Source organism: Aegilops tauschii, chromosome 5, assembly GCF_002575655.3.
Source record: "Aegilops tauschii subsp. strangulata cultivar AL8/78 chromosome 5, Aet v6.0, whole genome shotgun sequence".
NCBI classification, from domain to species: Eukaryota; Viridiplantae; Streptophyta; class Magnoliopsida; order Poales; family Poaceae; genus Aegilops; species Aegilops tauschii.
The window spans coordinates 509,129,492-509,156,408 of record NC_053039.3 but is presented as its reverse complement, the minus strand read 5'-3'; the positions used below and the strand labels follow the sequence as shown (position 1 = coordinate 509,156,408).

Genomic DNA, 26,917 nt, shown 5'->3' with positions numbered 1-26,917 from the left:
CGCCCCCGGCGCCCGCTGCTGACGTAGACGGACAAGGGCACGCCCGGGAATGTCGTCGGCGTGGCCCTCGCCCCGGGGATCGTAATCGGCTTGGGGTCGTTGGTGTTGAAGCCGCACGCGGCGATCTCGAAGGGGTAGAGGAAGGCTCGGCAGAGGCGGGCGCGCGCGGGGGCCGGGACGAGGAGGCGGGCGTGCCGCGGGTTCATGTCGGACCGGCACAGGACCTTCTCCCCGATGTAGCACAGCGGCAGGTCCCTGGGCAGGCGATGTTTGTGCTGGAGCTGGTCGCGCACCCACGCCCGCACCATGTCGGCCCTCCGCCTCGACTGGCGTGCGCCGCTGCCTGCCCAGCGGAGCCACGGGATCCCGTCGTCCGGCGGCAGCATCTGCAGGGGGAGATAGCACAGACCCGGTTGGGCCAGCGCGGTAGAGTCGACGCTGCCGGCCGGGACGATCTGCCCGGCCTCGCCCTGCGGCTCGTCGTCCAGCGTTGCCAAAACCCCGACCTGGGTCACCTCGGCGTCCCCGGCCGCGGGGCCCTCGTAGACGACGACGGCCCCCATCTCGACGCCCGCGCCCGCAACGCCCTCGGTCACCGCGGGCTGCACCGGCACGCCATCCCCGGCCGCGGGGGCCTCGTAGACGACGAGGGCCCTCGTCTCCACGTCCGCGACCACAGCGCCCCCGGTCACCGCGGGCGGCACCGGCGCCGGCACGTCGCCACCCGCCGCCGCCGGGCCCTCGTAGACGACGAGCGCGAGGTTCTCCACCGGGATCGGGCCGGCGTAGAGTGACAGGTCGACGTTCAGGTCGAGGTCGAACGCGATCCGCGCGGACGGCAGGCCGAGGTGCAGCTCGAGGTCGAGCGCCTCGGCCGCCGTCCCCGCGGATCCACGACGCACCTCGGCCATCCTTCCTCCTCGATCGACGACACGAGCGAACTGCCCTAGCTAGCGCCGGCCGTTACAACTGGAGGTGGAAGGTAGGTAGGTGCTGAGCGCGGCGGCACGGAGGGGAATTGTTTCGGGGTCGAAATGACCTGGCAATACCCCGTATGTATACATACGGCGCAGGACGGACGGTGGCTAGGGTTTCGCGACGGAGCGGCGCGCGGCGCACACGGCTACCTCCCACACGAACCGAACGCACGCGGATCAGGCCGGGCAGGCCCGCGCGGCCCGCGCGGCGGCACGCGGCCCAGGCGAGGAGGAGCGAACGGACGGAGAAGCTTCCGCCACGCCAACGAGCCAATCATATCGCCCGTTTCTCCGTCCCGCGGATCGACCCCTCTGCGCTGGATCACAGCCGTCCATCCCCGATCGGACGCTCGAGCCCACGCCTCCATCCCCACCACATTTGTTACGCGCCGCTCGCTCACCCATCCAACGGATGGATGTGTTGGGTGGCTTGTAGCCCGTAGATTGAATGGACTTTGTCGCTTCTGCAACATACGTAATATGAGACCTTTTAGCTATTTTAAAATATATATATTAACTACATACATACAAAAATGAGTGAACATGCATGCTAAAATATGTCTAGATACATACAAACCAAAAAAAAGCTAAAATGTCTTCGGAAGGGTACTTTGCTATATTTGAGTTACTCCCTCCGTAGTTCTGAACCAATTATCTGAAGCTAGCTTTAACTGCAACTAGATACTCAATATGTCTTTTTTTTAGAGTACGCCAAAGACGTACCATAGCTTTATAGAAAGCACAATATAAGTTTCAAGAAAGTTACCACTCGCTGCGAACAACGAGCATAGCACGAACACCACACCCGACAGGACCAAAGAGAAACACCACCGCAAAGCAAGCTGCAACGCAAAAGAGCCTATCCTAAGATCATACACACTACCGCGTCTCGACCGACGTCGGGCATCTCCAAAGACCACCCACTGGCGCAAAGCTTTACTCATCGACGCACCATCCACCCTAAGCGCCTGAGAGAAAGTGGCAGGTGAATGATAGGACTCGATCTGATCCGGGAATACACTGTCTTAGACACACCGGCGACCGGTGCACATAGCGCCACAGAGGATCAAAAGAGGACAATGGCGAACACCAGGGGAGAGCAACGAGGAGCCAGCCATGTCTCCAAACATGATGATCCAACAGACGAGCGATGTCAAGGATGCCGCCATCGTGTAGATCCAAACACCAAATCGAGGCTTTCGCCCAGAGACATTCACCAACTCCAAGAGAGCGAGGGGAATGGCGAACACGCTCGACGACGCCTCCAAGAAGGGGAATGACATCCACAGATGCCATCACCGTCGGCCCGACAAAAGCCGAGCAAGATTTTCACCCGCGTGTGGCCCCTCTCCACACCTCCATGAAATTGGCAACATTGTTCAAGAAGCCTCACACCGCCGCCCCGCAGCACTTGCCGACGTAGTAGCAACGCCGAGGACTGACGACCAACCGCCCAACAGGGTAACCGCGGCCACACCACCAATGTTGGAAATATGCCCTAGAGGCAATAATAAATGGTTATTATTATATTTCTTTGTTCATGGTAATTGTCTATTATTCATGCTATAATTGTATTATCCGGAAATCGTAATACATATGTGAATACATAGACCACAACGTGTCCCTAGTAAGCCTCTAGTTGACTAGCTCGTTGATCAACAGATAGTCATGGTTTCCTGACTACGGACATTGGATGTCATTGATAACGGGATCATATCATTAGGAGAATGATGTGATGGACAAGACCCAATCCTAAGCATAGCTCAAAGATCGTGTAGTTCGTTTGCTAGAGCCTTTCCAATGTCAAGTATCTTCTCCTTAGACCATGAGATCGTGCAACTCCTGGATACCGTAGGAGTACTTTGGGTGTGCCAAACGTCACAACGTAACTGGGTGACTATAAAGGTACACTGCGGGTTTCTCCGAAAGTGTCTGTTGGGTTGGCACGGATCGAGACTGGGATTTGTCACTCCGTATGACGGAGAGGTATCTCTGGGCCCACTCGGTAATGCATCATCATAATGAGCTCAATGTGACTAAGGCGTTAGTCACGGGATCATGCATTGCGGTACGAGTAAAGAGACTTGCCGGTAACGAGATTGAACAAGGTATTGGGATACCGACGATCGAATCTCGGGCAAGTAACATACCGATTGACAAAGGGAATTGTATACGGGATTGATTGAATCCTCGACATCGTGGTTCATCCGATGAGATCATCGTGGAACATGTGGGAGCCAACATGGGTATCCAGATCCCGCTGTTGGTTATTGACCGGAGAGGTGTCTCGGTCATGTCTGCATGTCTCCCGAACCCGTAGGGTCTACACACTTAAGGTTCGGTGACGCTAGGGTTGTAGAGATATGAGTATGCGGAAACCCGAAAGTTGTTCGGAGTCCCGGATGAGATCCCGGACGTCACGAGGAGTTCCGGAATGGTCCGGAGGTAAAGAATTATATATAGGAAGTCCAGTTTCGGCCACCGGCAAAGTTTCGGGGGTTATCGGTATTACCGGGACCACCGGAAGGGTCCCGGGGGTCCACCGGGTGGGGCCACCTATCCCGGAGGGCCCCATGGGCTGAAGTGGGAAGAGAACCAGCCCTTAGTGGGCTGGGGCGCCCCCCATGGGCCTCCCCCTGCGCCTAGGGTTGGAAACCCTAGGGTGGGGGGGCGCCCCACTTGACTTGGGGGGTAAGTCACCCCCCTGGCCGCCGCCCCCCCCCCCTCCAGATGGGTTCTAGGCCGGCGCCCCCCCCCCCCCTCCCAGGGGGCCTATATAAAGGGGGGGAGGGAGGGCAGCAACATTTACAGCCTTGGGCGCCTCCCTCCTCCCCTGCTACACCTCTCCCTCTCGCAGACGCTCGGCGAAGCCCTGCCGAGATCCCGCTACATCCACCACCACGCCGTCGTGCTGCTGGATCTCCATCAACCTCTCCTTCCCCCTTGCTGGATCAAGAAGGAGGAGACGTCGCTGCACCGTACGTGTGTTGAATGCGGAGGTGTCGTCCGTTCGGCACTCGGTCATCGGTGATTTGGATCACGGCGAGTACGACTCCATCAACCACGTTCATTGGAACGCTTCCGCTCGCGATATACAAGGGTATGTAGATGCACTCCTTTCCCCTCGTTGCTAGTATACTCCATAGATGGATCTTGGTGAGCGTAGGAAAATTTTAAAATTATGCTACGATTCCCAACAGTGGCATCATGAGCCAGGCCTATGCGTAGTTACTATGCACGAGTAGAACACAAAGTAGTTGTGGGCATTGATGTTGCCAATTCTTCTTGCCGCTACTAGTCTTATCTTGTTTCGGCGGCATTGTGGGATGAAGCGGCCCGGACCGACCTTACACGTACGCTTACGTGAGACAGGTTCCACCGACTGACATGCACTAGTTGCATAAGGTGGCTAGCGGGTGTCTGTCTCTCCTACTTTAGTCGGAACGGATTCGATGAAAAGGGTCCTTATGAAGGGTAAATAGAAATTGGCAAATCACGTTGTGGTCATACGTAGGTAAGAAACGTTCTTGCTAGAAACCTACAAACCACGTAAAAAAAAACTTGCAACAACAATTAGAGGACGTCTAACTTGTTTTTGCAGCATGTGCTATGTGATGTGATATGGCCAGAAGATGTGATGAATGATATATGTGATGTATGAGATTGATCATATTCTTGTAATAGGAATCACGACTTGCATGTCGATGAGTATGACAACCGGCAGGAGCCATAGGAGTTGTCTTTATTATTTTGTATGACCTGCGTGTCATTGAATAACGCCATGTAAATTACTTTACTTTATTGCTAAACGCGTTAGCCATAGAAGTAGAAGTAACCGTTGGCGTGACAACTTCATGAAGACACAATGATGGAAATCATGATGATGGAGATCATGGTGTCATGCCGGTGACGAAGATGATCATGGTGCCCCGAAGATGGAGATCAAAGGAGCAAAATGATATTGGCCATATAATGTCACTATTTGATTGCATGTGATGTTTATCATGTTTTTGCATCTTATTTGCTTAGAACGACGGTAGTAAGTAAGATGATCCCTTATGATAATTTCAAGAAAGTGTTCCCCTAACTGTGCACCGTTGCGAAGGTTCATTGTTTCGAAGCACCACGTGATGATCGGGTGTGATAGATTCTAACGTTCGCATACAACGGGTGTTGACGAGCCTAGCATGTACAGACATGGCCTCGGAACACACGCAATACACTTAGGTTAACTTGACGAGCCTAGCATGTACAGACATGGCCTCGGAACACGGAGGACCGAAAGGTCGAGCATGAGTCGTATAGAAGATACGATCAACATGGAGATGTTCACCGATCTTGACTAGTCCGTCTCACGTGATGATCGGACACGGCCTAGTTAACTCGGATCATGTTTCACTTAGATGACTAGAGGGATGTCTATCTGAGTGGGAGTTCATTGAATAATTTGATTATATGAACTGAATTATCATGAACTTAGTCTAAAATCTTTACACTATGTCTTGTAGATCAAATGGCCCACGTTGTCCTCAACTTCAACGCGTTCCTAGAGAAAACCAAGCTGAAAGATGATGGCAGTAACTATACGGACTGGGTCCGGAACCTGAGGATCATCCTCATAGCTGCCAAGAAAGATTATGTCCTAGAAGCACCGCTAGGTGAAGCACCAATCCCTCAGAACCAAGACGTTATGAACGCTTGGCAATCACGTGCTGATGATTACTCCCTCGTTCAGTGCGGCATGCTTTACAGCTTAGAACCGGGTCTCCAAAAGCGTTTTGAGAAACATGGAGCATATGAGATGTTCGAGGAGCTGAAAATGGTTTTCCAAGCTCATGCCCGGGTCGAGAGATATGAAGTCTCCGACAAGTTCTTCAGCTGTAAAATGGAGGAGAATAGTTCTGTTAGTGAGCACATACTCAGAATGTCTGGGTTGCACAACCGCTTGTCTCAGCTGGGAGTTAATCTCCCGGATGACGCGGTCATTGAAAGAATCCTTCAGTCGCTTCCACCAAGCTACAAGAGCTTTGTGATGAACTTCAATATGCAAGGGATGGAAAAGACCATTCCTGAGGTATATTCGATGCTGAAATCAGCGGAGGTGGAGATCAGAAAAGAACATCAAGTGTTGATGGTGAATAAAACCACTAAGTTCAAGAAGGGCAAGGGTAAGAAGAACTTTAAGAAGGACGGCAAGGGAGTTGCCGCGCCCGGTAAGCCAGTTGCCGGGAAGAAGTCAAGGAATGGACCCAAGCCTGAGACTGAGTGCTTTTATTGCAAGGGAAGTGGTCACTGGAAGCGGAACTGCCCCAAATACTTAGCGGACAAGAAGGCCGGCAACACCAAAGGTATATGTGATATACATGTAATTGATGTGTACCTTACCAGTACTCGTAGTAGCTCCTGGGTATTTGATACCGGTGAGGTTGCTCATATTTGTAACTCAAAACAGGAACTGCGGAATAAACAGAGACTGGCAAAGGACGAGGTGACGATGCGCGTCGGGAATGGTTCCAAGGTCGATGTGATCGCCGTCAGCACGCTACCTCTGCATCTACCTACGGGATTAGTTTTAAACCTCAATAATTGTTATTTAGTGCCAGCTTTGAGCATGAACATTATATCTGGATCTCGTTTAATTCGAGATGGCTACTCATTTAAATCCGAGAATAATGGTTGTTCTATTTATTTGAGAGATATGTTTTATGGTCATGCCCCGCTGGTCAATGGTTTATTCTTGATGAATCTCGAACGTGATGTTACACATATTCATAGTGTGAATACCAAAAGATGTAAAGTTGATAACGATAGTCCCACATACTTGTGGCACTATCGCCTTGGTCACATTGGTGTCAAGCGCATGAAGAAGCTCCATGCAGATGGACTTTTGGAGTCTCTTGATTACGAATCATTTGACACGTGCGAACCATGCCTCATGGGTAAGATGACCAAGACTCCGTTCTCCGGAACAATGGAGCGAGCAACCAACTTATTGGAAATCATACATACCGATGTGTGCGGTCCAATGAGTGTTGAGGCTCGCGGAGGATATCGTTATGTTCTCACTCTCACTGATGACTTAAGTAGATATGGGTATGTCTACTTAATGAAACACAAGTCTGAAACCTTTGAAAAGTTCAAGGAATTTCAGAGTGAGGTTGAGAATCAACGTGACAGAAAAATAAAATTCTTACAATCAGATCGTGGTGGAGAATATTTAAGTCACGAATTTGGTACGCACTTAAGGAAATGTGGAATAGTTTCACAACTCACGCCGCCTGGAACACCTCAGAGAAATGGTGTGTCCGAACGTCGTAATCGCACTCTATTGGATATGGTGCGATCTATGATGTCTCTTACCGATTTACCGCTCTCATTTTGGGGCTATGCTTTAGAGACTGCCGCATTCACTTTAAATAGGGCTCCGTCGAAATCCGTTGAGACGACACCGTATGAATTATGGTTTGGGAAGAAACCTAAGTTGTCGTTTCTAAAAGTTTGGGGATGCGATGCTTATGTCAAGAAACTTCAACCAGAAAAGCTCGAACCCAAGTCGAAGAAATGCGTCTTCATAGGATACCCTAAGGAAACTATTGGGTATACCTTCTACCTCAGATCCGAAGGCAAGATCTTCGTTGCCAAGAACGGGTCCTTTCTGGAGAAGGAGTTTCTCTCGAAAGAATTGAGTGGGAGGAAAGTGGAACTTGATGAGGTGATAGTCACCCCTTCCGTGCCGGATAGTAGCGCAGCACGGGAAGATGTTTCTGTGGTGCCTACACCGACTGGGGAGGAAGTTAATGATGATGATCATGAAGCTTCGGATCAAGTTGCCACTGAACTTCGTAGGTCCACAAGGACACGTTCCGCACCAGAGTGGTACGGCAACCCTGTCCTGGAAATCATGTTGTTAGACAACGGTGAACCTTCGAACTATGAAGAAGCGATGGCGGGCCCGGATTCCGACAAATGGCTAGAAGCCATGAAATCCGAGATAGGATCCATGTATGAAAACGAAGTATGGACTTTGAATGACTTGCCCGATGATCGGCGAGCCATAGAAAATAAATGGATCTTTAAGAAGAAGACAGACGCGGATGGTAATGTGACCATCTACAAAGCTTGACTTGTCGCTAAGGGTTATCGACAAGTTCAAGGGGTTGACTACGATGAGACTTTCTCACCCGTAGCGAAGCTGAAGTCCGTCCGAATCGTGTTAGCAATTGCCGCATACTATGATTATGAGATATGGCAGATGGACGTCAAAACGGCATTCCTTAACGGCTTCCTTAAGGAAGAGTTGTATATGATGCAGCCGGAAGGTTTTGTCGATCCTAAGAATGCTAACAAAGTATGCAAGCTCCAGCGCTCAATCTATGGGCTGGTGCAAGCATCTCGGAGTTGGAACATTCGCTTTGATGAGATGATCAAAGCGTTTGGGTTTACACAGACTTATGGAGAAGCCTGTGTTTACAAGAAAGTGAGTGGGAGCTCTGTAGCATTTCTCATATTATATGTGGATGACATACTATTGATGGGAAATGATATAGAATTCTTGGAAAGTATAAAGGCCTATTTGAATAAGTGTTTTTCAATGAAGGACCTTGGAGAAGCTACTTATATATTAGGCATCAAGATCTATAGAGATAGATCGAGACGCCTCATTGGTCTTTCGCAGAGTACATACCTTGACAAGATATTGAAGAAGTTCAATATGGATCAGTCCAAGAAGGGGTTCTTGCCTGTATTGCAAGGTGTGCAATTGAGTACGGCTCAATGCCCGACCACGGCAGAAGATATAGAAAAGATGAGTGTCATCCCCTATGCCTCGGCCATAGGGTCTATTATGTATGCCATGCTGTGTACGAGACCTGATGTAAACCTTGCCGTAAGTTTGGTAGGAAGGTACCAAAGTAATCCCGGCATGGAACACTGGACAGCGGTCAAGAATATCCTGAAGTACCTGAAAAGGACTAAGGATATGTTTCTCGTTTATGGAGGTGACGAAGAGCTCGTCGTAAAGGGTTACGTCGACGCAAGCTTCGACACAGATCTGGATGACTCGAAGTCACAAACCGGATACGTGTATATTTTAAATGGAGGAGTAGTAAGCTGGTGCAGTTGCAAGCAAAGCGTCGTGGCGGGATCTACATGTGAAGCGGAGTACATGGCAGCCTCAGAGGCAGCACAGGAAGCAGTCTGGATGAAGGAGTTCATTACCGACCTAGGGGTGATTCCCAATGCGTCGGGCCCGATGACTCTCTTCTGTGACAACACTGGAGCTATTGCCCTTGCGAAGGAGCCCAGGTTTCACAGGAAGACCAGGCATATCAAGCGTCGCTTCAACTCCATTCGTGAAAATGTTCAAAATGGAGACATAGATATTTGTAAAGTACATACGGACCTGAATGTAGCAGATCCGTTGACTAAACCTCTCCCTAGGGCAAAACATGATCAACACCAGGACGCAATGGGTGTTCGATTCATCACTATGTAACTAGATTATTGACTCTAGTGCAAGTGGGAGACTGTTGGAAATATGCCCCAGAGGCAATAATAAATGGTTATTATTATATTTCTTTGTTCATGGTAATTGTCTATTATTCATGCTATAATTGTATTATCCGGAAATCGTAATACATGTGTGAATACATAGACCACAACGTGTCCCTAGTAAGCCTCTAGTTGACTAGCTCGTTGATCAACAGATAGTCATGGTTTCCTAACTATGGACATTGGATGTCATTGATAACGGGATCACATCATTAGGAGAATGATGTGATGGACAAGACCCAATCCTAAGCATAGCTCAAAGATCGTGTAGTTCGTTTGCTAGAGCTTTTCCAATGTCAAGTATCTTCTCCTTAGACCATGAGATCGTGCAACTCCTGGATACCGTAGGAGTACTTTGGGTGTGCCAAACGTCACAACGTAACTGGGTGACTATAAAGGTACACTGCGGGTTTCTCCGAAAGTGTCTGTTGGGTTGGCACGGATCGAGACTGGGATTTGTCACTCCGTATGACGGAGAGGTGTCTCTGGGCCCACTCGGTAATGCATCATCATAATGAGCTCAATGTGACTAAGGCGTTAGTCACGGGATCATGCATTGCGGTACGAGTAAAGAGACTTGCCGGTAACGAGATTGAACAAGGTATTGGGATACCGACGATCGAATCTCGGGCAAGTAACATACTGATTGACAAAGGGAATTGTATACGGGATTGATTGAATCCTCGACATCGTGGTTCATCCGATGAGATCATCGTGGAACATGTGGGAGCCAACATGGGTATCCAGATCCCGCTGTTGGTTATTGACCGGAGAGGCGTCTCGGTCATGTCTGCATGTCTCCCGAACCCGTAGGGTCTACACACTTAAGGTTCGGTGACGCTAGGGTTCTAGAGATATGAGTATGCGGAAACCCGAAAGTTTTTCGGAGTCCCGGATGAGATCCCGGACGTCACGCGGAGTTCCGGAATGGTCCGGAGGTAAAGAATTATATATAGGAAGTCCAGTTTCGGCCACCGGGAAAGTTTCGGGGGTTATCGGTATTGTACCGGGACCACCGGAAGGGTCCCGGGGGTCCATCGGGTGGGGCCACCTATCCCGGAGGGCCCCATGGGCTGAAGTGGGAAGGTAACCAGCCCTTAGTGGGCTGGGGCGCCCCCCATGGGCCTCCCCCCTGCGCCTAGGGTTGGAAACCCTAGGGTGGGGGGCGCCCCACTTGACTTGGGGGGTAAGTTACCCCCCTGGCCGCCCCCCCCCCCCCCTCCAGATGGGTTCTAGGCCGCCGCCCCCCCCCCCTCCCAGGGGGCCTATATAAAGGGGGGAGGGAGGGCAGCAACATTTACAGCCTTGGGCGCCTCCCTCCTCCCCTGCTACACCTCTCCCTCTCGCAGACGCTCGGCGAAGCCCTGCCGAGATCCCGCTACATCCACCACCACGCTGTCGTGCTGCTGGATCTCCATCAACCTCTCCTTCCCCCTTGCTGGATCAAGAAGGAGGAGACATCGCTGCACCGTACGTGTGTTGAACGCGGAGGTGCCGTCCGTTCGGCACTCAGTCATCGGTGATTTGGATCACGGCGAGTACGACTCCATCAACCACGTTCATTGGAACGCTTCCGCTCGCGATCTACAAGGGTATGTAGATGCACTCCTTTCCCCTCGTTGCTAGTATACTCCATAGATGGATCTTGGTGAGCGTAGGAAAATTTTAAAATTATGCTACGATTCCCAACAACCAACTCCTAGCCTGCACAAGGATCCGCGCCAACCAGCACCTACGGCAAGGTCCAGGACCACCCGTGATGGTCGTTGCCTACCCAAGGGACAACCTTGCGTCGATCAGATCCACCTCTCCTCTCCACTGAAAATCCCAGATCGGCACCATCAGGAGAGTACTGTCGCTCGTCGCGCAGCACAGGGGTAACCGACCGCTCGCTACTCGCTAAGACTTCATCTTGGCTGAGCCATCGACGCGTCGCCACCAGCCTGCCTGTGGGAACTCGCCGCCACCTCCAGTCGGTGCCGCCACCACCCGAACGAGCCACCTCTCTGCTGCCAGAGCCCGCCAGGCCAACCGCGCCACCATCCCGCCTACCGAGCGCCGGCCACAAACCCTCACCTCCACCTGGGGCAGATCTGGCCTGGTTTGATCCCCATCACAACAAGAAACACCAAGTTGCACCAGCCTGCGTGCTCCGCCATGACGCGCGACCACCAGCCAGCATCGCCACCCAACACTGCCTCCAGCCTGCGCGAACCGTCGAGCTCCGATGCACCGGCCACATAGAACTATCATCAGGGCCGAAGAGGAGTCCCCCCTCGGCTTTCACTCCAAGCGAGGGCAAGAGGGATCCCGCCGTCGCCGACACCACGCGGGCTTTGCCCGGCGACGGCAAGGAGGGGGAGTGGGGGCCCGAGTCCGGCGGCTAGGGTTAGATCGCCCAGGTCACCCGGGGACGGGGGATATCTTGATACTAAATATGTCTCGTCGATGTTAACCCTGTTAACCCGAGACTGTCGATCTTCTTTGTGAACTTGATTGAAAATGACAAAAGAAAAATCTGAAATTTTGGACAGAAGAATCTAAAATACAGTCTGAAGCCTTGGCCCCAGCAAGTTTTGTGATGTATGATAAAAGCAAACAACGTTAGAACAATTCACATGTACAAACTCTATTACTGGCGTTCTCATACACTAGGGGCATGTTTGGTTGCCTGCATGAGGCCCCACCCAGGCCCGCGCGGGAAGAAAACGACCTGTTTGGTTGGCTGCATACGCTGTTGGGCCTGCATGGCACGATGTTTAAAGCACTGCTGGGCCTGGCTCCCTGGGAATGAAAATGACAAAAGAAAAATCTGAAATTTTGGACAGAAGAATCTAAAATACAGTCTGAAGCCTTGGCCCTAGCAAGTTTTGTGATGTATGATAAAAGCAAACAACGTTAGAACAATTCACATGTACAAACTCTATTACTGGCGTTCTCATACACTAGGGGCATGTTTGGTTGCCTGCATGAGGCCCCACCTAGGCCCGCGCGGGAAGAAAACGACCTGTTTGGTTGGCTGCATACGCTGTTGGGCCTGCATGGCACGATGTTTAAAGCACTCCTGGGCCTGGCTCCCTGGGAACACTCGAATTGGCAGTTTCTCCAGGACCAGGCCCGAGCGGTGCACGTGGGCGGCGGAGGCTGCACGCGCACGACCACTCTCGAGAAGCCGCGTTGCTTCCCGAAGCGCCGGCAGTTATTAGCCTCATCGCCCCTCACCGCTCCCTCTCCCCACTCTCCCCCGCTCTCCCAACTCTCACCGGCGGCGGCGGATCGGAGCAGAGCAAGAAGACCACCGGACTCCATCACCGGCGAGCGGATCATCACTTGGCCCACGGCAATGGCGGTAAGCACTTCTCTATGTTCGTCATGCAATACTTTTTCCCGTTCGATCCGGCGATAGATTCGATCCACGGCGGAGGGGAATGGGGAATATAGGTAGATAAGCATGTAGAGGTAGTTCATACTAGTTCATACGAGTTCATAGTACTTGAAACTAGTTCATGCAAGATTGGAATAGAGGTAGATGCGGATGCAGAAGGGGGATTGGGGGATTGGGGGTACACAACGGACACCGGCTCACCGCGGCGGTCGTCACGGGCGTGCGGAGCGGCGGGTCGAGCCGCTGGCCTTCATCTTCTTGTTCATCGCCGTGCGGCGCGGCGGGTCGTCGTCCTCGGCGGAGTCGAGGTCGATCTGCCAGGTACGACGGCCTGGCTCCGGCGCCCTCGCTGGCATCTGCACCGGTTCTTCCTCCTCCTTAGGCTCCCCACCGATGACCGCCGGCGGCGCGATTGTCATCTCCCAGTACACTGCGGCACGACGGTCATTAGGAGCCCAGTAGTTCTTGTACTTGCACCACTTCTTCCTCTGTTTAGCGTCGTCGGAGACGGCCTGATTCATGGCCCAGCGAATGATGTCAACTGCCATCGCGCTCTTCGCTGGGTCAGGAATCAGCGTCTTCAGCTCTTGTGCAGTGGCCCTCATGAGCACTGCATCAGATTCCTTCTGGATGTCAGGCATGGAGCCAAAGTTCGAGCACACCTCCATGGTGTTCTCGAACTTGGTGCGGTCACCAGCCGACCACCCGAGAAAGAAGGCCCTCCAGCCAATACCCCAAGGGAAGGGGTTGGAGCTGGAGCTAGAGCTCATGGCGATGGAGAGGAGGAAGGTTGACAGTGAGAAAAGATAGGGGGTGGGTAAGTATAGGTGCGCAGGGTGAGTAAATATAGGGGCGATGGAGAGGAGGAGAAGAGTGACAATCAAGCCATTTTAACTACATGCTCTTCAATAAGCCATGAACTCTGTGTTGTGTCTGACTCCATGAATTGTGTGCAGATCGAAGAGAGCAATGAGATGGGCACGGAGGTGCTCCCGGCCGTTGACAACAAGGGCAAGCAGCCCCTTCATCCAATGCCCGACGAGGTCGTGCTGCGGCCCAACGCCGAGGAAGAACCGAAGACGCCTGAGGCTGGCGACGACGAGCGCATGGAGGAGCCCGCCAGCAACAAGCGCCGCAACTACAGCCACTGCCATGAGGAGGATGGCCCAACTCACTTCTGCAAGGTCATCCTTGCACCGAAGCTTGAGTGCATCCCCATGCCCCTGGACTTCACCAAGCACTTCTTCGCGGTGCCAACGGAGTTCAAGCTCAGGAACAACACCGGCTGCTCCTGAAAGGTGATGGTGAAGCTGATGAATGGCAGGGTGACCCTGGATCAGGGTTGGGCCACCTACGCAACCGTTCATCGGATCAAGATCGGCTATATGGTGACGTTCAAGCTCCTCACTCCCGACACCCTCAAGGTCATCATCTTCGACGACGATGGCATTGAGGTCGTCAACAAGTGCGGGAAGCACGACGAAGCCTTTGCCACCAAGGACTAGGGCCGGGGCACCTCCTTCCTAAGTACTATCGAGTCTGCTTTGAACTGTTTATGTTTATGGTTTATGCGTTGAACTGTTATGAAGTGTGGTACTGCTTATCTGAAATATGTTGTTAAGTAGTTGATCCTCTGTTTATATCTGCTCTGCTTATGATATGTGCTACATGTTTGTGCCAAAGTGTGCTGGTAACCTCACCAACTAGCCAAAGAGGTTACCACACACCAGGCGTTGCATACAACCAAACACCATGCCTTGGGTTTGTCCACTAACATGCAGGCAACCAAATACCAGACAGGCAAGAGGGCATGCAGGCAACCAAACAACTTGCAGATGGTGCATTTAAGGCTGCATTTGCATAGCCAGGCTGAGTTGAGAAGGCTATGCAATGCAGCTACTATAGACTACGGCAACCAAACACGCCCTAGTTCGTTCTCTGTGTCACTGTGTGCAAGTGCTCGTTATTCTTTTCGGAGATGAAGATCATAAAGTTCACAATGAAGACATACAACCCCTGGCTTTGCTGCTACCTTGGTGTCGCCACAACAGCAGAATTTCCATCTAGGGCAAATAATCTACTGAAAACCAGATCGGCGTGGCAAAGACAGCTTGGCAAAAACAATACTCCGTACAACTGAAAAACTGCTAGCATTCACTTCCAATATAAAAGATGCACCACAATCATAATCGTTGGTTGCACAAGGCTTACACATCTAAAACCCCACCCCTAGGTACAACTCCTAATGCCATTTCCAAACACGAAAACACCTCACCAGAACAAGAACTGAGCTCTAATCTCCTTACCCACCCCAACCACCAGACTCCAGAAATAGCGAAGATACTACAGAAGAGCAGAACCACCCAAAGAAAAGAAAAAAGCCTCTCATTGAATCCTCAATCGCCTCAGACTTGCACCTTTCTGCAACCCACAAGCATATCCAACTAGCAGAATCTTGAATTCCTTCAGCCACGGCAACGCTTCCTCACCCTGTATACCTCGAATGGATGATCAAATGACTTGAGCAGCGGAAATCAACAGCCAACTGCGACCGCTGCCGGGCTTGCGTCTGTTGGGGCAACACCATTTACAGCCCCTGCCGCCACACCGTTTTCCACCACAGGGTTTTTCTCTCCTAGGACCTTGAGTTCCTGCAGCCCCTGCTTTGCATCAACATCTTGATTTTCAGTGTTGCTGGTAGAAAGCGGCTTTTTGTTCATGATCCCCTGCTTCCCATCGACATCTTGGTTTTCAGTGTTGTTGATAGAAAGCGGCTTTTTGTTCATGATCTGCAAGACCAGTAAAGGATGTTGAAGTAAGTACGGCATTTCTTAGAGCTGAAGCTTGATTGGAATATTTTCAAGAAAAAGAAACTTGATTGTGATCAGACTAGACTAGGTACTAAATTTCAGAAGGATACCATGGAATTCACCAGGATCAAGCTGCCATAACAAAATTGCATTACCAGAAAACAAATATAGACTAGCAAGTAGTCCTCTTATCACACATATGCTGCAAACATTTGCATGGTAAAGTAAAAGGCACTCATATGCTACACTGATGTAGTTCTCAGTAGTTTGGACTTCTGGGAGGTCCAAAACAGTGTACTCGTATGAAGAATTGCAAACAAAACTATCTAGCCGTAAGATTCACCAGTTTATTAGATAAAGTATGCTGCTATCCATGTACCTTCTCCAGTGGCTGCTGTCGCTTGGATTTCTTCTCTTGCATTATCTTCTCACGGTTATCATAAAAGCCAAAGTCATCCAACATGGATGTCTTGCAGACATGATCCTTGAAAATCTTTAGCACCTGAAGGCCTTGCTCAAGTCTAACCTGTAGACAACACGAGAAAAGCAGGTCAAAACCCTACTGAGCACAGCATTCTTAGAGCTAAACATGCAAAGTTTTAAGAACAAGTTGTCAATTTTTAATAGATCGCAGTGTCATTGATGACTGTTCATATTACATATTACATGATGCAAGCGCACTGAAACGGACTGCCATGGTGTACCACCAGAAACTTTACTCGAAGAGATTCGCAAAAGATGGAAGCATTCAAGTCTACAGTTCTCACCTCCTGGGTATCTCTGCTGTTTGTCACTGGTTTGTTTTCGTTATACTCAAGAATAATGTGCTTCAATAGAGTGTTGGGAATGTCCTTCACAATGTGCCACTTGACGGGGAAGCAGCCAGTCCACTTGTCTTGCTGCCAGTATTCAACTGTCTTGTTGAAATCAACCTGACCAACCATCTCGGCAAGTCCAATGAACTGACCACTGGTGTTGACCTGGGAAAAAAGAGGAACGAGGAAAGATGCATCAGATCCAGCAACCACTATGAAGACTGTTCAGATAGAGAAAACAAACTGTTTTAGCTGCACAGAACTATTATGCACTTACAGAGAACAACAGAAATACAGGTGAATTGCTTGACTTGTCTTTAGCTGCTTGATAAGCAGCATCAAGCCTTTTATTTCCACTGGGGGTGCTTGCCCAAACATTGTACTTGATGCTCTTGTGAACATCATCCTCACTGTAAGATTTTATAACGAAGAACTTGGCATCTGAGTAAGTTTCAACAAAGTCAGCCTTGTTGTACTGATCCTGCACAACTGCATTTGAGGCGTCGCCAGTAGAAAGCTCCTGTCCTTTTGCAGGTGCAACAGCAGCTTCTCCAGCACCCTGTTCATTTTTAATGACAGTGCTTCTTGGCCCTCTCTTCAGCTCATTCAAGCCATCTATGTTCTCATTACCGAAACGATATGATCCATAGGTTTTTGGTCTGGGCTTGTACTTTCCATCTGACAGTACATTCCACCCACCATACATACCAGAGCCATAGAGGTGAGATCCATACCAATAGTCAGGTGCATATGCATTTGCATTGTACATGACACTAGAGTACATGGAACTCATGTACCCAGGTGTCTGTGGCCCCATTGCTGAGTTTTGCCCAAGCAATCCCTGCAAGATATGTCTCCACGTTGTGACACTCATGAACAGGCCATTTCAATACATAAAACATATGAGCTTACAGATATGCATAATACAAAATTTTCACTTTGACCTGGCAAAATTAATTATGGAGTGTGCCCTCAGATAACCCCAATGATATGCAGCTAATTACAATGACATACATCACAAACCATCCAAATAGGTGCTTTCACAAATGGTATCAAACCATATTGGTAGGATCAAGCAACAAGCAGCAATACTCAAAATTATTGAAAATATATAGCTACTCATAATTGCTGAAAATCTGTGATGAAGACATCTGAACAAAGACCAGAAAGCTACACAGAAATAGCTCTCTGGGGAAGGACAATATGCACACCAGAATTGAGAAAGCAGTAACGAATTCTGATTCTTCGACTGTACCTTGGTTTTAGGATTAGAAGCAGTTGATGTAGTATTTCCAACAGGGAGTTTCTGCTGAGTATGACCACCATACGATGGATAAGCAGCTTTATCACCATGGTTCTGATAACTAGCTGAACGCCCACTTGGTTTCACAGGGTATGTGGTTTTCTTCAGACCTGTTGAACTATCAGTGCTGTTTGAATTGGCCTTGGAAGCATCCACCAATCCAGGCTTCTGATAAGCAGCAGGTGCAGCAGAAGCATCCTTCTGCGGTAAAGGATCTGATTTGCCAGCATTAGGCTTGTATGCTGGCTTAGTGGTGCTAGCAGTCTGTGGCTGGAGATACGTGGACGGGTACTGGTAATGCTGAGATCCGTACATCTGCGCATCATACCCAGACGAAGCAACACCATACTGAGGATAGCAATACATGTCCCCATAAGCACCCTGCAGAAAACCAACAGGCTTAACTAAGTCGTCCTAACACACTTGACATGCAGCGAAAATCTTCAAGATGCTTTACAGTGGCGGTTAGTTTTGCAGGGCCGGCCATCCGATTGAAGCAGGCAAACCAAGTGTCTGCAATGTATGTAAAGTAGAGGATATAACACTCACAGGGTTAAGTGACTCTGCTCCGTCAAGGCCCACATACACAGAATAATCCCCCCAGCCTGCAAATCCCAAAAGGCATTGCCATCAGACTATCACCAATTTCAAACAAATATTTATGATTTAACTACAAATTCGCACTGCGATGACTAATTCAGCAGAAACAGACAGTGACAGGCTACATGGTGCCTTGGTGCCTCACCTCCATAGTAATACTGGTAGGCGTCAGCGCCAGCACCATACATGTTGGCATTCTTGTAATCCTGCTGCCCCATGGCTGGCCACTGCCCCGCCGACGCCACCTGAGGGTTTGGAGACGCCACCACGCCGTTCAGCCTGCCATTGGGTGCTGCCGAGACCTGCGCCGTGATACAAATTCAGACTATGGAACACCACCATAACATCATCACAAGGACAGAGCACGCCCACTACAACACCATCACGGCCACGCAACAAGATGGTACAGGCTACAGAGAACGGCGGGTCATACCTTCCTCTGCGCATCTTTGCCCTGGCCGGCCACGCCCTTGGGATCCAGCGACAGCGTGTGCAGCAAATCCGCGGCGTCTGCATCACGACAGGTCAAGGGGAACCGATGCGGACATGTCCGAAATCCAAACAGGCAAACGAATCCACCCACAAAACAACCACCAGGCTGCGTAGAATTCTAAGCGCTACCAGCGAGTACGCCCCCCAAATCACAAGGAAACAGAGCTCCGTACACACGCTCCGGTCGCGGCCGCAACCTCGGCCCGACGAGGAAACACGCCTACGGCCTGCCCCCGGCAAAAACCTCCACGGGCAAACCCCTCCCGAATCCCGACGGAAACCTCCGCAGACCGGAGAAACCAGACCAGGCGCCGGGAGATCCGGCCGCGGGCGACACGCCCAGACACCCACCCGAAAAACCCAACGGAAATTCGAAGAAAAAAAAAGCGCAACCAAGCCAGCGGGACAGCGGAACAGCGCGACGGGTAAAAGGATACGGTCGGCGGCGTGAGCGGCGGCGGGGGCCATGGCGGCGGCGGTCCGGCGCGGCGCGGGGCGGGGGGGGGGGGGGGGGGGGGGGGGGTAAAACCCAGAGAAACCCTCGCGGTGGTTGGGGGCGGGGTGGGGTGGGGTGGGAGGAAAGAAAGAAAGGCGAGGGGAACGAGTGGAGGGAGGACGGCGTTAAGTATTTCGCCGTGGGGTTTGGAGTTTTAATGCTTTCCTTCCCGCTTGCTTTGGATTTTTGCGGTTTACTGCTGGCGTCCGTCCATCATCTATCGATCCATCCATCGCGTGGGCCTCCTGGGCCTTTTGGGCTTTTCGTTGGAGTGCAAGTGTGGCATGTGTTTGTCGAGGGGGGCCGCTTCCGTGCACACGTTTCGATCTGCGACTGACTTGTGCCCCTCAAAAAAAAAAACAAATCTGCGACTGACTGGTAGCCCTACTAAAAAACAAAATCCGTGACTGACTCTGAGGTTGTTCAGAACTTCATATCTACTCAAAATCCCCTAAAAAAATAGATGAACTCAGAGACAAAAACATGTGTCCTGGTGAAAAAATGAAACAATAGCATGTACATGTAAGAATTTCAATTTTTGTGTGTAAAAAGCAAAATGTTCACTGCAAGTTTCTTGGACATGATGTCTGCTGAATACTATGTGTGATGGCGTGAGTGATGTTTGTTTCTTGTAACCAGTACCGAAAAAGGGTTCACAGCTTTCTAGGGCAAGAGATATTAGGCTCTCGAATTATACATCCACCTTCCTTCTATTTGTAATAAAATTACTTAAAGATGACACGATTTATCCCGACTTCTACGGTCTGTTATATGTTAGTATATAAAAGACGAGAAGAATTTCATGGTTTCGGGTTTTCAAAGGCCTGCGGACATGGGCAAAACAATGGCTAGGGCCCAAAATTCTTTTATTTTTTGGAACAGGGGTCAAAATTCATAATTCCGTTGTAAATGTTTCATTCTAAAAATCTAAATCTGAAAAAAAAAACATGTATAAGTATTTGAAAGATCTAAAATGCGCACACAAACCAACGGAGCAGCGAAAGAATACGGTCAGCGGCGAGGACCATGGAGGCGGTCCGAAGGGTCACGGCGTGTGCCGGCGCGAGGGGTAAAACCCAGAGAAACCTTCGCTATGGATGGGGGGGGGGGGGGGGGAGGGGAGAGGCGGCGCCACAACCTGGGAGAAACGAGTGGAGGAAGGATGGCGTTTAAGTATATCATCAGGGGGTTTCGAGGGTTTTGATGCTTTCCTTCCGGCTTGCTTTGGACTAGTGTTGGGGCGCATGATTGCCGTCGCCTAAAATGAAGGTGTGTGCTTGTTTCTTCATCTTTTTTGAAGAAAAAAAAAAGGAAAACAACTACCCTCACCTTCATCTCACAAAAGAAAGAGAAAAACTTTCTTACCTTAGCCAAACAGTAGATGGCACGTGGCCTTCACATCCATCTCGATAAGAAAAGAAAAATCATCTCCATCGTAAAAATAAAGAATAATCAAAACATTCCTTGAATAGAAAACCCGTTACCCCCGCAGCCAACCAGTGGATGCCACTTGGCTGGTAGCTCGCCCTTTCTCTCCCCTTATTAATGGGTTCATTTTTTGCGCTTTAATGTTGTCCATAGATTGATCATGTGGGCCTCCTGGGCCTTTTGGGGCCTGCTTCCGTAAACGCGTTTTGATCTTCTTTTTCTAGAAGGTGCACACGTTTGGTTGTTCTGAACTTCAGGTGATCTACTGCTCACAAAACTCAACAACAACAAGAAGAACTACTGCTCAAAAAAAATTCAGATGAACTCCGAAACAAAAACATGTAGTATATTCAAACTTGTAAAAAAAGGAAACAACATGTGGTTCTTACAATTTCATTTTTCCTGTGTAAAAAACAAAATTGTGTGACAGCGTTTGGTTCTTCTACCCAATAATTGACAAGGGTTCACAGTTTTCTGAGGCAAGAAAATTAGGCCCTGAAATTATCCATCCATTTTCCTTCTTTTGGACTACTAAGAAAAGGAGCAAGAACTTCTACAGTCTGTTATATCCAAAACGAGAAGAACTTCAAGGTTTTGAAAATGCAAAGGAGAGGGTCAAAAAATCTTAAACATTTTAGATGTTATATATTCAAAAGATGCAAGTTTTTCTGAAGAAAAAAACATGTGCAATTACAATCATTTTCAGAAGTTTTTGAAACTTCCAAACACCACTCCAGGTTATTATTTTTCAAAAGAAAGCTCAACGTGGGCCAAAGTCGCACAGAACATTGTTCAAGGAAACATGAGACGCATCTGGCACGAAGTACATAAACACTGAAACAGACAAGTTACTTCTTGCAAAACCAGTACAAATCACCACACCTAGGTACATTTTCTACCGACGACAAGATAAAAAAAGACAACACACCACCACCCCAGATCAACAAATGATGATCTCTATCTCCTACCAGACGAACTCAACTCCAAGATAGAGAAATAATAATACAGGGGGGAAATCTCAAGAGACACCTAATCATATCCCTCAAACTTTCTGCAAAAACACCTACGGAACCCCAACAGAGCCCTGATTGCCTCCAACAGTTGAACTGCGCCAGCCTCCTCCAAAACTCCCAAGCTGTCATGTCACCTTACTCACAACTCAACAGACAAAAATATCAGCAGCCATTTGCGACAGCCAAGCTTGCCGCTGTGGGGTTAGCATCTTTCGGGGCAACGCCACTCACGGCAGCCGCCTCCACATTGTCTTCCACCGCAGATTTGTTCTCTCCGGTAACTTCAGGCTTCTGCGATTCCTGCACATTGCCGGAATCATTTTCAGTGTTGTCAACAGTAGGCAGCAACTTCGGACTCGTGATCTGCATAATAATCAATAAAAGAAGTTTGAATGAGTAACATGACAGTTTTAACAACTTCATCCTTTCTAATAGGAGATAAGTTGATTGAATCAGGGAAAGGACTCAGCTGAAAGGAGGTCATGCAAACTACCAAAGCTGAAAACGGAAGTCCTTACATTTTACAAGGAAGATGGCTACAACACTGCTCACACCACACACAAAAAAACTAGGAACACTCTAAAATGGCATATAACTACAATGTAAGCTAGCACAAAGAATTACCCTTCACCAGATCTCTAAGAGGCTGCACCAACAACCTAAACTAACATGCTACTCCCTCCGTCTGAAAAAACTTGTCCCAAGCTTGTCTCTCAAATGGATGTATCTTGCACTAACTTTGTGCTAGATACATCCATTTGAGGGACAAGCTTTTTCGGACGGAGGGAGTATGTATTTACCTTCTTCAGTTGAAGCTGCCGCTGTGATTTCCTCTCTTGCATTATCTTCTCACGGTTATCATAAAAGCTGAAGTCATCCAGGATGGATGTTTTCGAGACATGATCCTTGAAAATCTTCAACACCTGAAGCCCTTGCTCGAGCTTGACCTGCAGTACGTATGGGAAAGAAAGACATTAAGCACAGTTTGACACCAACATGCAAAATTTGCGAACACCTATAAAGATGTCATAATAACAGCAGCATGCCTCAGACTTATTAAGGCTTCTTGGTATTACAACAATGAGATGTACAGGCACTATTCTCACCTCCTGTGTGTCTCTGCTGTTTGTCACTGGTTTGTTTTCATTATACTCGAGAATGATATGCTTTAACAAGTTGTTGGGAATATCCTTGACAATGTGCCACTTGACAGGGAAGCAACCAGTCCACTTGTCTTGCTGCCAGTGTTCCACCGTCTTGTCAAAATCAACCTGGCCAACCATCTCAGCGAGACCAACAAACTGCCCACTGGTGTTAACCTGAAAAAAGAACATCATACTCGTCAGCTTACCACAAACTTGTTGATAATGCAAGACTTCTGAAAAGAGCACAAGATCTGAAAACTTACAGAGAAGAGAAGGAATACAGGAGAATTGACAGATTTAGCTTCCAGATAAGTACTGTCAAGCTTTTTATTTCCATTAGGTGTGCTAGCCCAAACATTGTACTTGATGCTCTTGTGAACATCATCCTCGCTGTACGACTTAATAATAAAGAATTTGGCATTTTCGTAAGTGTCAGCTAAGTCAGACCCGTTGTACTGATCCTGCACAACTGCATTAGAACCATCAGTAGCAGAAACATCCTGTGCTTTGACAGCTGTTGCAGCAGCAGGTCCAAAGCCCTGTTGGTTATTAGAGAGTCCACTCCGTGGTCCTCTCTTCAACTCATTCAAACCATCCAAGTTTTCATTGGGAAATCCATACGATCCATACGCTGTCCTCCCTCGGGGCTTGTATTTTCCATCCGACAGATTATTCCACCCACCATACATTCCTGGCCCATAAAACTGGGATCCATACCAAAAGCCACCGTAGGCATTGCTGTTGTACATTCCATTAGCAGCATACATTGAAGCCACCGGTGAGTTAGGTAAACTCTGCAAATATGTCCATTTTAAACAATCAGTATCTGAATGTACAAATTAATACAGCTGCAGGTTATGTTGAATTCAGCAATTAAAAGAAGCAGTCAAAGTGCAAGGTGACATGGCAGGAATCAAACTCAGTAAAGCACAAGCATTCAGCAAGCCACAGAGGTGCAGACATTAAACAACAATGCTTAGAGTTACTAATATTCTGTGGCACAAGTTTTTGAGAAATGATCAATAAATAAAACAACAGGTTTAGTGGCAACAACAGTACGTACCATCAGAGGAGGAAGAGGTTGAGTATTCTGATTCTTCGACTGAACCTTGCTTTTAGGATTTGAATCAGTTGAAGTAGGATTGCCACTAGAAGGCTTCTGCTGTTTTCCCTGGTAGATTTGGCCACCGTACCATGGATAAGCTGGTCTGCTACTTTGGTTCAGGTAACTACCATTGTTCCCACTTGGGTTCAGTGGTGTGGATGTCTTCTTCAGACCTTTTACCTCATCAACGCTGTTTGCAGTGGCTTTGGGAGCACTGGCTACGGCATGCAGCGGATCAGCAACAGTGGAGGAAATATCCATTGACGGGGCTAGCTTGTCAGTTTTAGACTTGTATTGTGGCTTACTGGCAGTATTCTGGGGCTGGTGGTATGATGATGGGTACTGATATTGCTGTGACCCATACATCTGACCATCATGCCCATATTGAGGATAGCAGTACATGTCACCATAGGCACCCTGAAAACCAATATTCGCCGTGTCAATCCAAAGAGGGCCAGTCAACTGCAATTGCCAAAAACCTTGTGATGTCGGAGGTGTAATACTCACAGCGGTAGGTGTTTCCACTCCATCCTGATTCAAGTACATGGAATAATCACCCCAACCTGCAAAAGCAAAAAACGGTGTCAATAATATTATACGAAGATGCAGTCTATGTAATTGTGCTTGTAAGTGACAAATACTACACAATCATCCATATACAGGGTAAATCATTAAAACAATGCAGGGTGATTTATAAAATTGCAATCCCGTTACTAATTCACCAGAAACAACATAAACTAAATAGCACAATTGGGCATTAGTGCTTCACCTGCGCAATAGTAAGCAGCAGGGTAGGCGCCATAATACATGCTTGCATCGCTGTAATCCTGAGGATTTGCCCACTGCTCAGCCGCCCGTGGCTTCCCAGTCGCCGCCACACCATTCAGCTTGCCGCCCAGCCCTCCGGACGCCTGAAAAATAGAAAGCGGGCACAGATAGGTTCAGCACACGGTGACTCAATAAGATGTGATATTATGTTGCAGAGAGAAGCGGATCACACCTTCTCCTTCGCCGCCGGCGCGTCGATGGCTTCAGCCTTGGCATCAAGGGATAGCTTCTGCAGCAAATTCGTAGCCTCTGCAGCAAGGGCGGTCAAGGAAATGACACAGGCGTGGACTAGAGATTCGAAACAAAGATTCAAGATTCCAGCCAAGAAACGGCGCGGTCAAAAACACCACGAAATCACGCTCCTCGCAGGAAATTACACGCCTTTCGAGGGGAAAGCGGGAGCACCAGACAACAGCCGCAAGAAAATAAAACAGAAAATAAAAAGTAATAATTCTAGCAAGTAAATCGGCTTGGAATCGTCCAGAGCACCAGGGGATGCACTTGAGCGAAGAAATCAAGCAAGCCACCGGGAGACCCGAGCAAACTAGCCGGAGATCCGACCAGCCGTCAGAAACCAACCAGAGAACTCGAAAAAAAAAAGCAAAAAAACGAGAGAAGGCAGTGGGGACAGAGGTGCGGAATATATGTAGGTGTAAGGATACGGTCGGCGGCGGCGGCGGCGGCTGCCATGGCGGCGATCCGGAGGAGCGGGGTGGCGGCGGCGCGGGGAAAAACCCTGGGAGAAACCCTAATACGTTTGGTAGGTGGGAGAGGGGGGGGAGAGAGAGACGGAGAGGAGAGATAAATAATTCGGCGAGGGGTCTCTGCCTCGTGTTTTCTATGGCCCGGATCGTAGGCCGATGTGTTTGGGCCTAGAGCCCATTCCGTTCGCAGCATGTTCTCCTCGTGACCTCTGAGTCAGATCCTTCGTCTAAAACATGATCTCTTCCTTCACTACGATGTTTTAGATATTTCAATATGGACTATGTTCAAACTAAAATGAATGAATAAATACATCAAAACATGTCTACATACAACCAATTCAGAAGAAAAAAAACATAAAGCATCTTATATTTGTGAATGGAGGAGGTAGTTATTATTTCTCAACGTAAAAGAATTATCTTATATTTAAAAATAAGGGCTAAACTGTTTATATGTATCGACATAGTTCTTGTTAAGGTAGTTTTTCCTAAGGGAAATAGAGTTTCATCCAATCCATATTACTTGTCATTGAAACGGATGTATCTGGACATATTCCAGTTCTAAATTCATCCATTTCAGCAACAAGTTATATGGACCAGAGGGAGTACATTGGTTAAACAAAAAGGGAATTATAACATAGTTGGTGAATCTACAAGCATATGTGTTTACCGTGGTTACATCCATATGATTTTTCATGCATAGAACATATTAAGGACGCAAGAAGAGAATAGTGGGAGAAAAGGAATGGAAATAAGAAACAGCATACCAAACAGAATCCTTGGCGCGTGGATAACATGCTGACACACTGGGCATAGTCATGCCGACTTTGCCGAGGGAGTTGAGTATGCAAGGGGCCCATCCATGTGGGGCCACACGCGTAATATGGATGAGGCTCTACATGCTCACAAATAGTTCCGGATGGAACCACACAGGTATTCGTTTTTTCTAGTTTTTCTTCAAAAAAACCATAACAGGTGGGGGGTTTCACATGTTTGATTATCTGAAAGTTCGTTTTTTAAAGGATCAAAATACAAAAAGTTTATCATACCAGAAGTTGTAATTTCAATTTTTAAAATACCAAAAGTTGAAACTTGAAAGTTACAAAAAATCCAGAAAGTTCTCAAATTCCAAAGGTTGGGACAAAAAATCAAAAAGTTAATACTACATTTTTCAAAAGTAACAAAAAAGAGGGAAACATCCAGAAATGGAAAGAACCCGAAATGGGAAACACCATAAGATCATGCCATTTGACTCCTTGCAAGAAATTG

The 26,917-nt window shown here is 48.6% G+C and overlaps 2 protein-coding genes across 3 annotated transcripts; both read right to left on the bottom strand.

The window, feature by feature from the left end:
- Window positions 1–15,043: 15,043 nt before the first annotated feature.
- Window positions 15,044–19,549, bottom strand: LOC109784536 (YTH domain-containing protein ECT4). The gene is made up of 9 exons (XM_020343139.4): window positions 19,370–19,549; window positions 18,874–18,950; window positions 18,586–18,742; window positions 18,390–18,445; window positions 17,793–18,221; window positions 16,815–17,378; window positions 16,490–16,702; window positions 16,102–16,248; window positions 15,044–15,701 (listed from the first exon to the last, which is right to left on the bottom strand). Exons 1-9 carry the CDS (start codon window positions 19,398–19,400, stop codon window positions 15,447–15,449), a joined length of 1,929 nt encoding a protein of 642 aa, XP_020198728.1. The 5' UTR covers window positions 19,401–19,549; the 3' UTR covers window positions 15,044–15,446.
- A 2,135-nt stretch (window positions 19,550–21,684) lies between these two features.
- On the bottom strand, window positions 21,685–25,764 carry LOC109784535 (YTH domain-containing protein ECT4). Of its 2 annotated transcripts, none has more exons than XM_020343137.4 (9): window positions 25,610–25,764; window positions 25,120–25,196; window positions 24,889–25,030; window positions 24,627–24,682; window positions 24,078–24,536; window positions 23,278–23,808; window positions 22,976–23,188; window positions 22,670–22,816; window positions 21,685–22,232 (listed from the first exon to the last, which is right to left on the bottom strand). In XM_020343137.4, exons 1-9 carry the CDS (start codon window positions 25,635–25,637, stop codon window positions 22,032–22,034), a joined length of 1,854 nt encoding a protein of 617 aa, XP_020198726.1. In that variant the 5' UTR covers window positions 25,638–25,764; the 3' UTR covers window positions 21,685–22,031. The 2 variants fall into 2 exon arrangements, with proteins under 2 accessions (XP_020198726.1, XP_020198727.1); XM_020343138.4 differs by having other exon boundaries at window positions 21,685–22,169.
- Window positions 25,765–26,917: the final 1,153 nt, after the last annotated feature.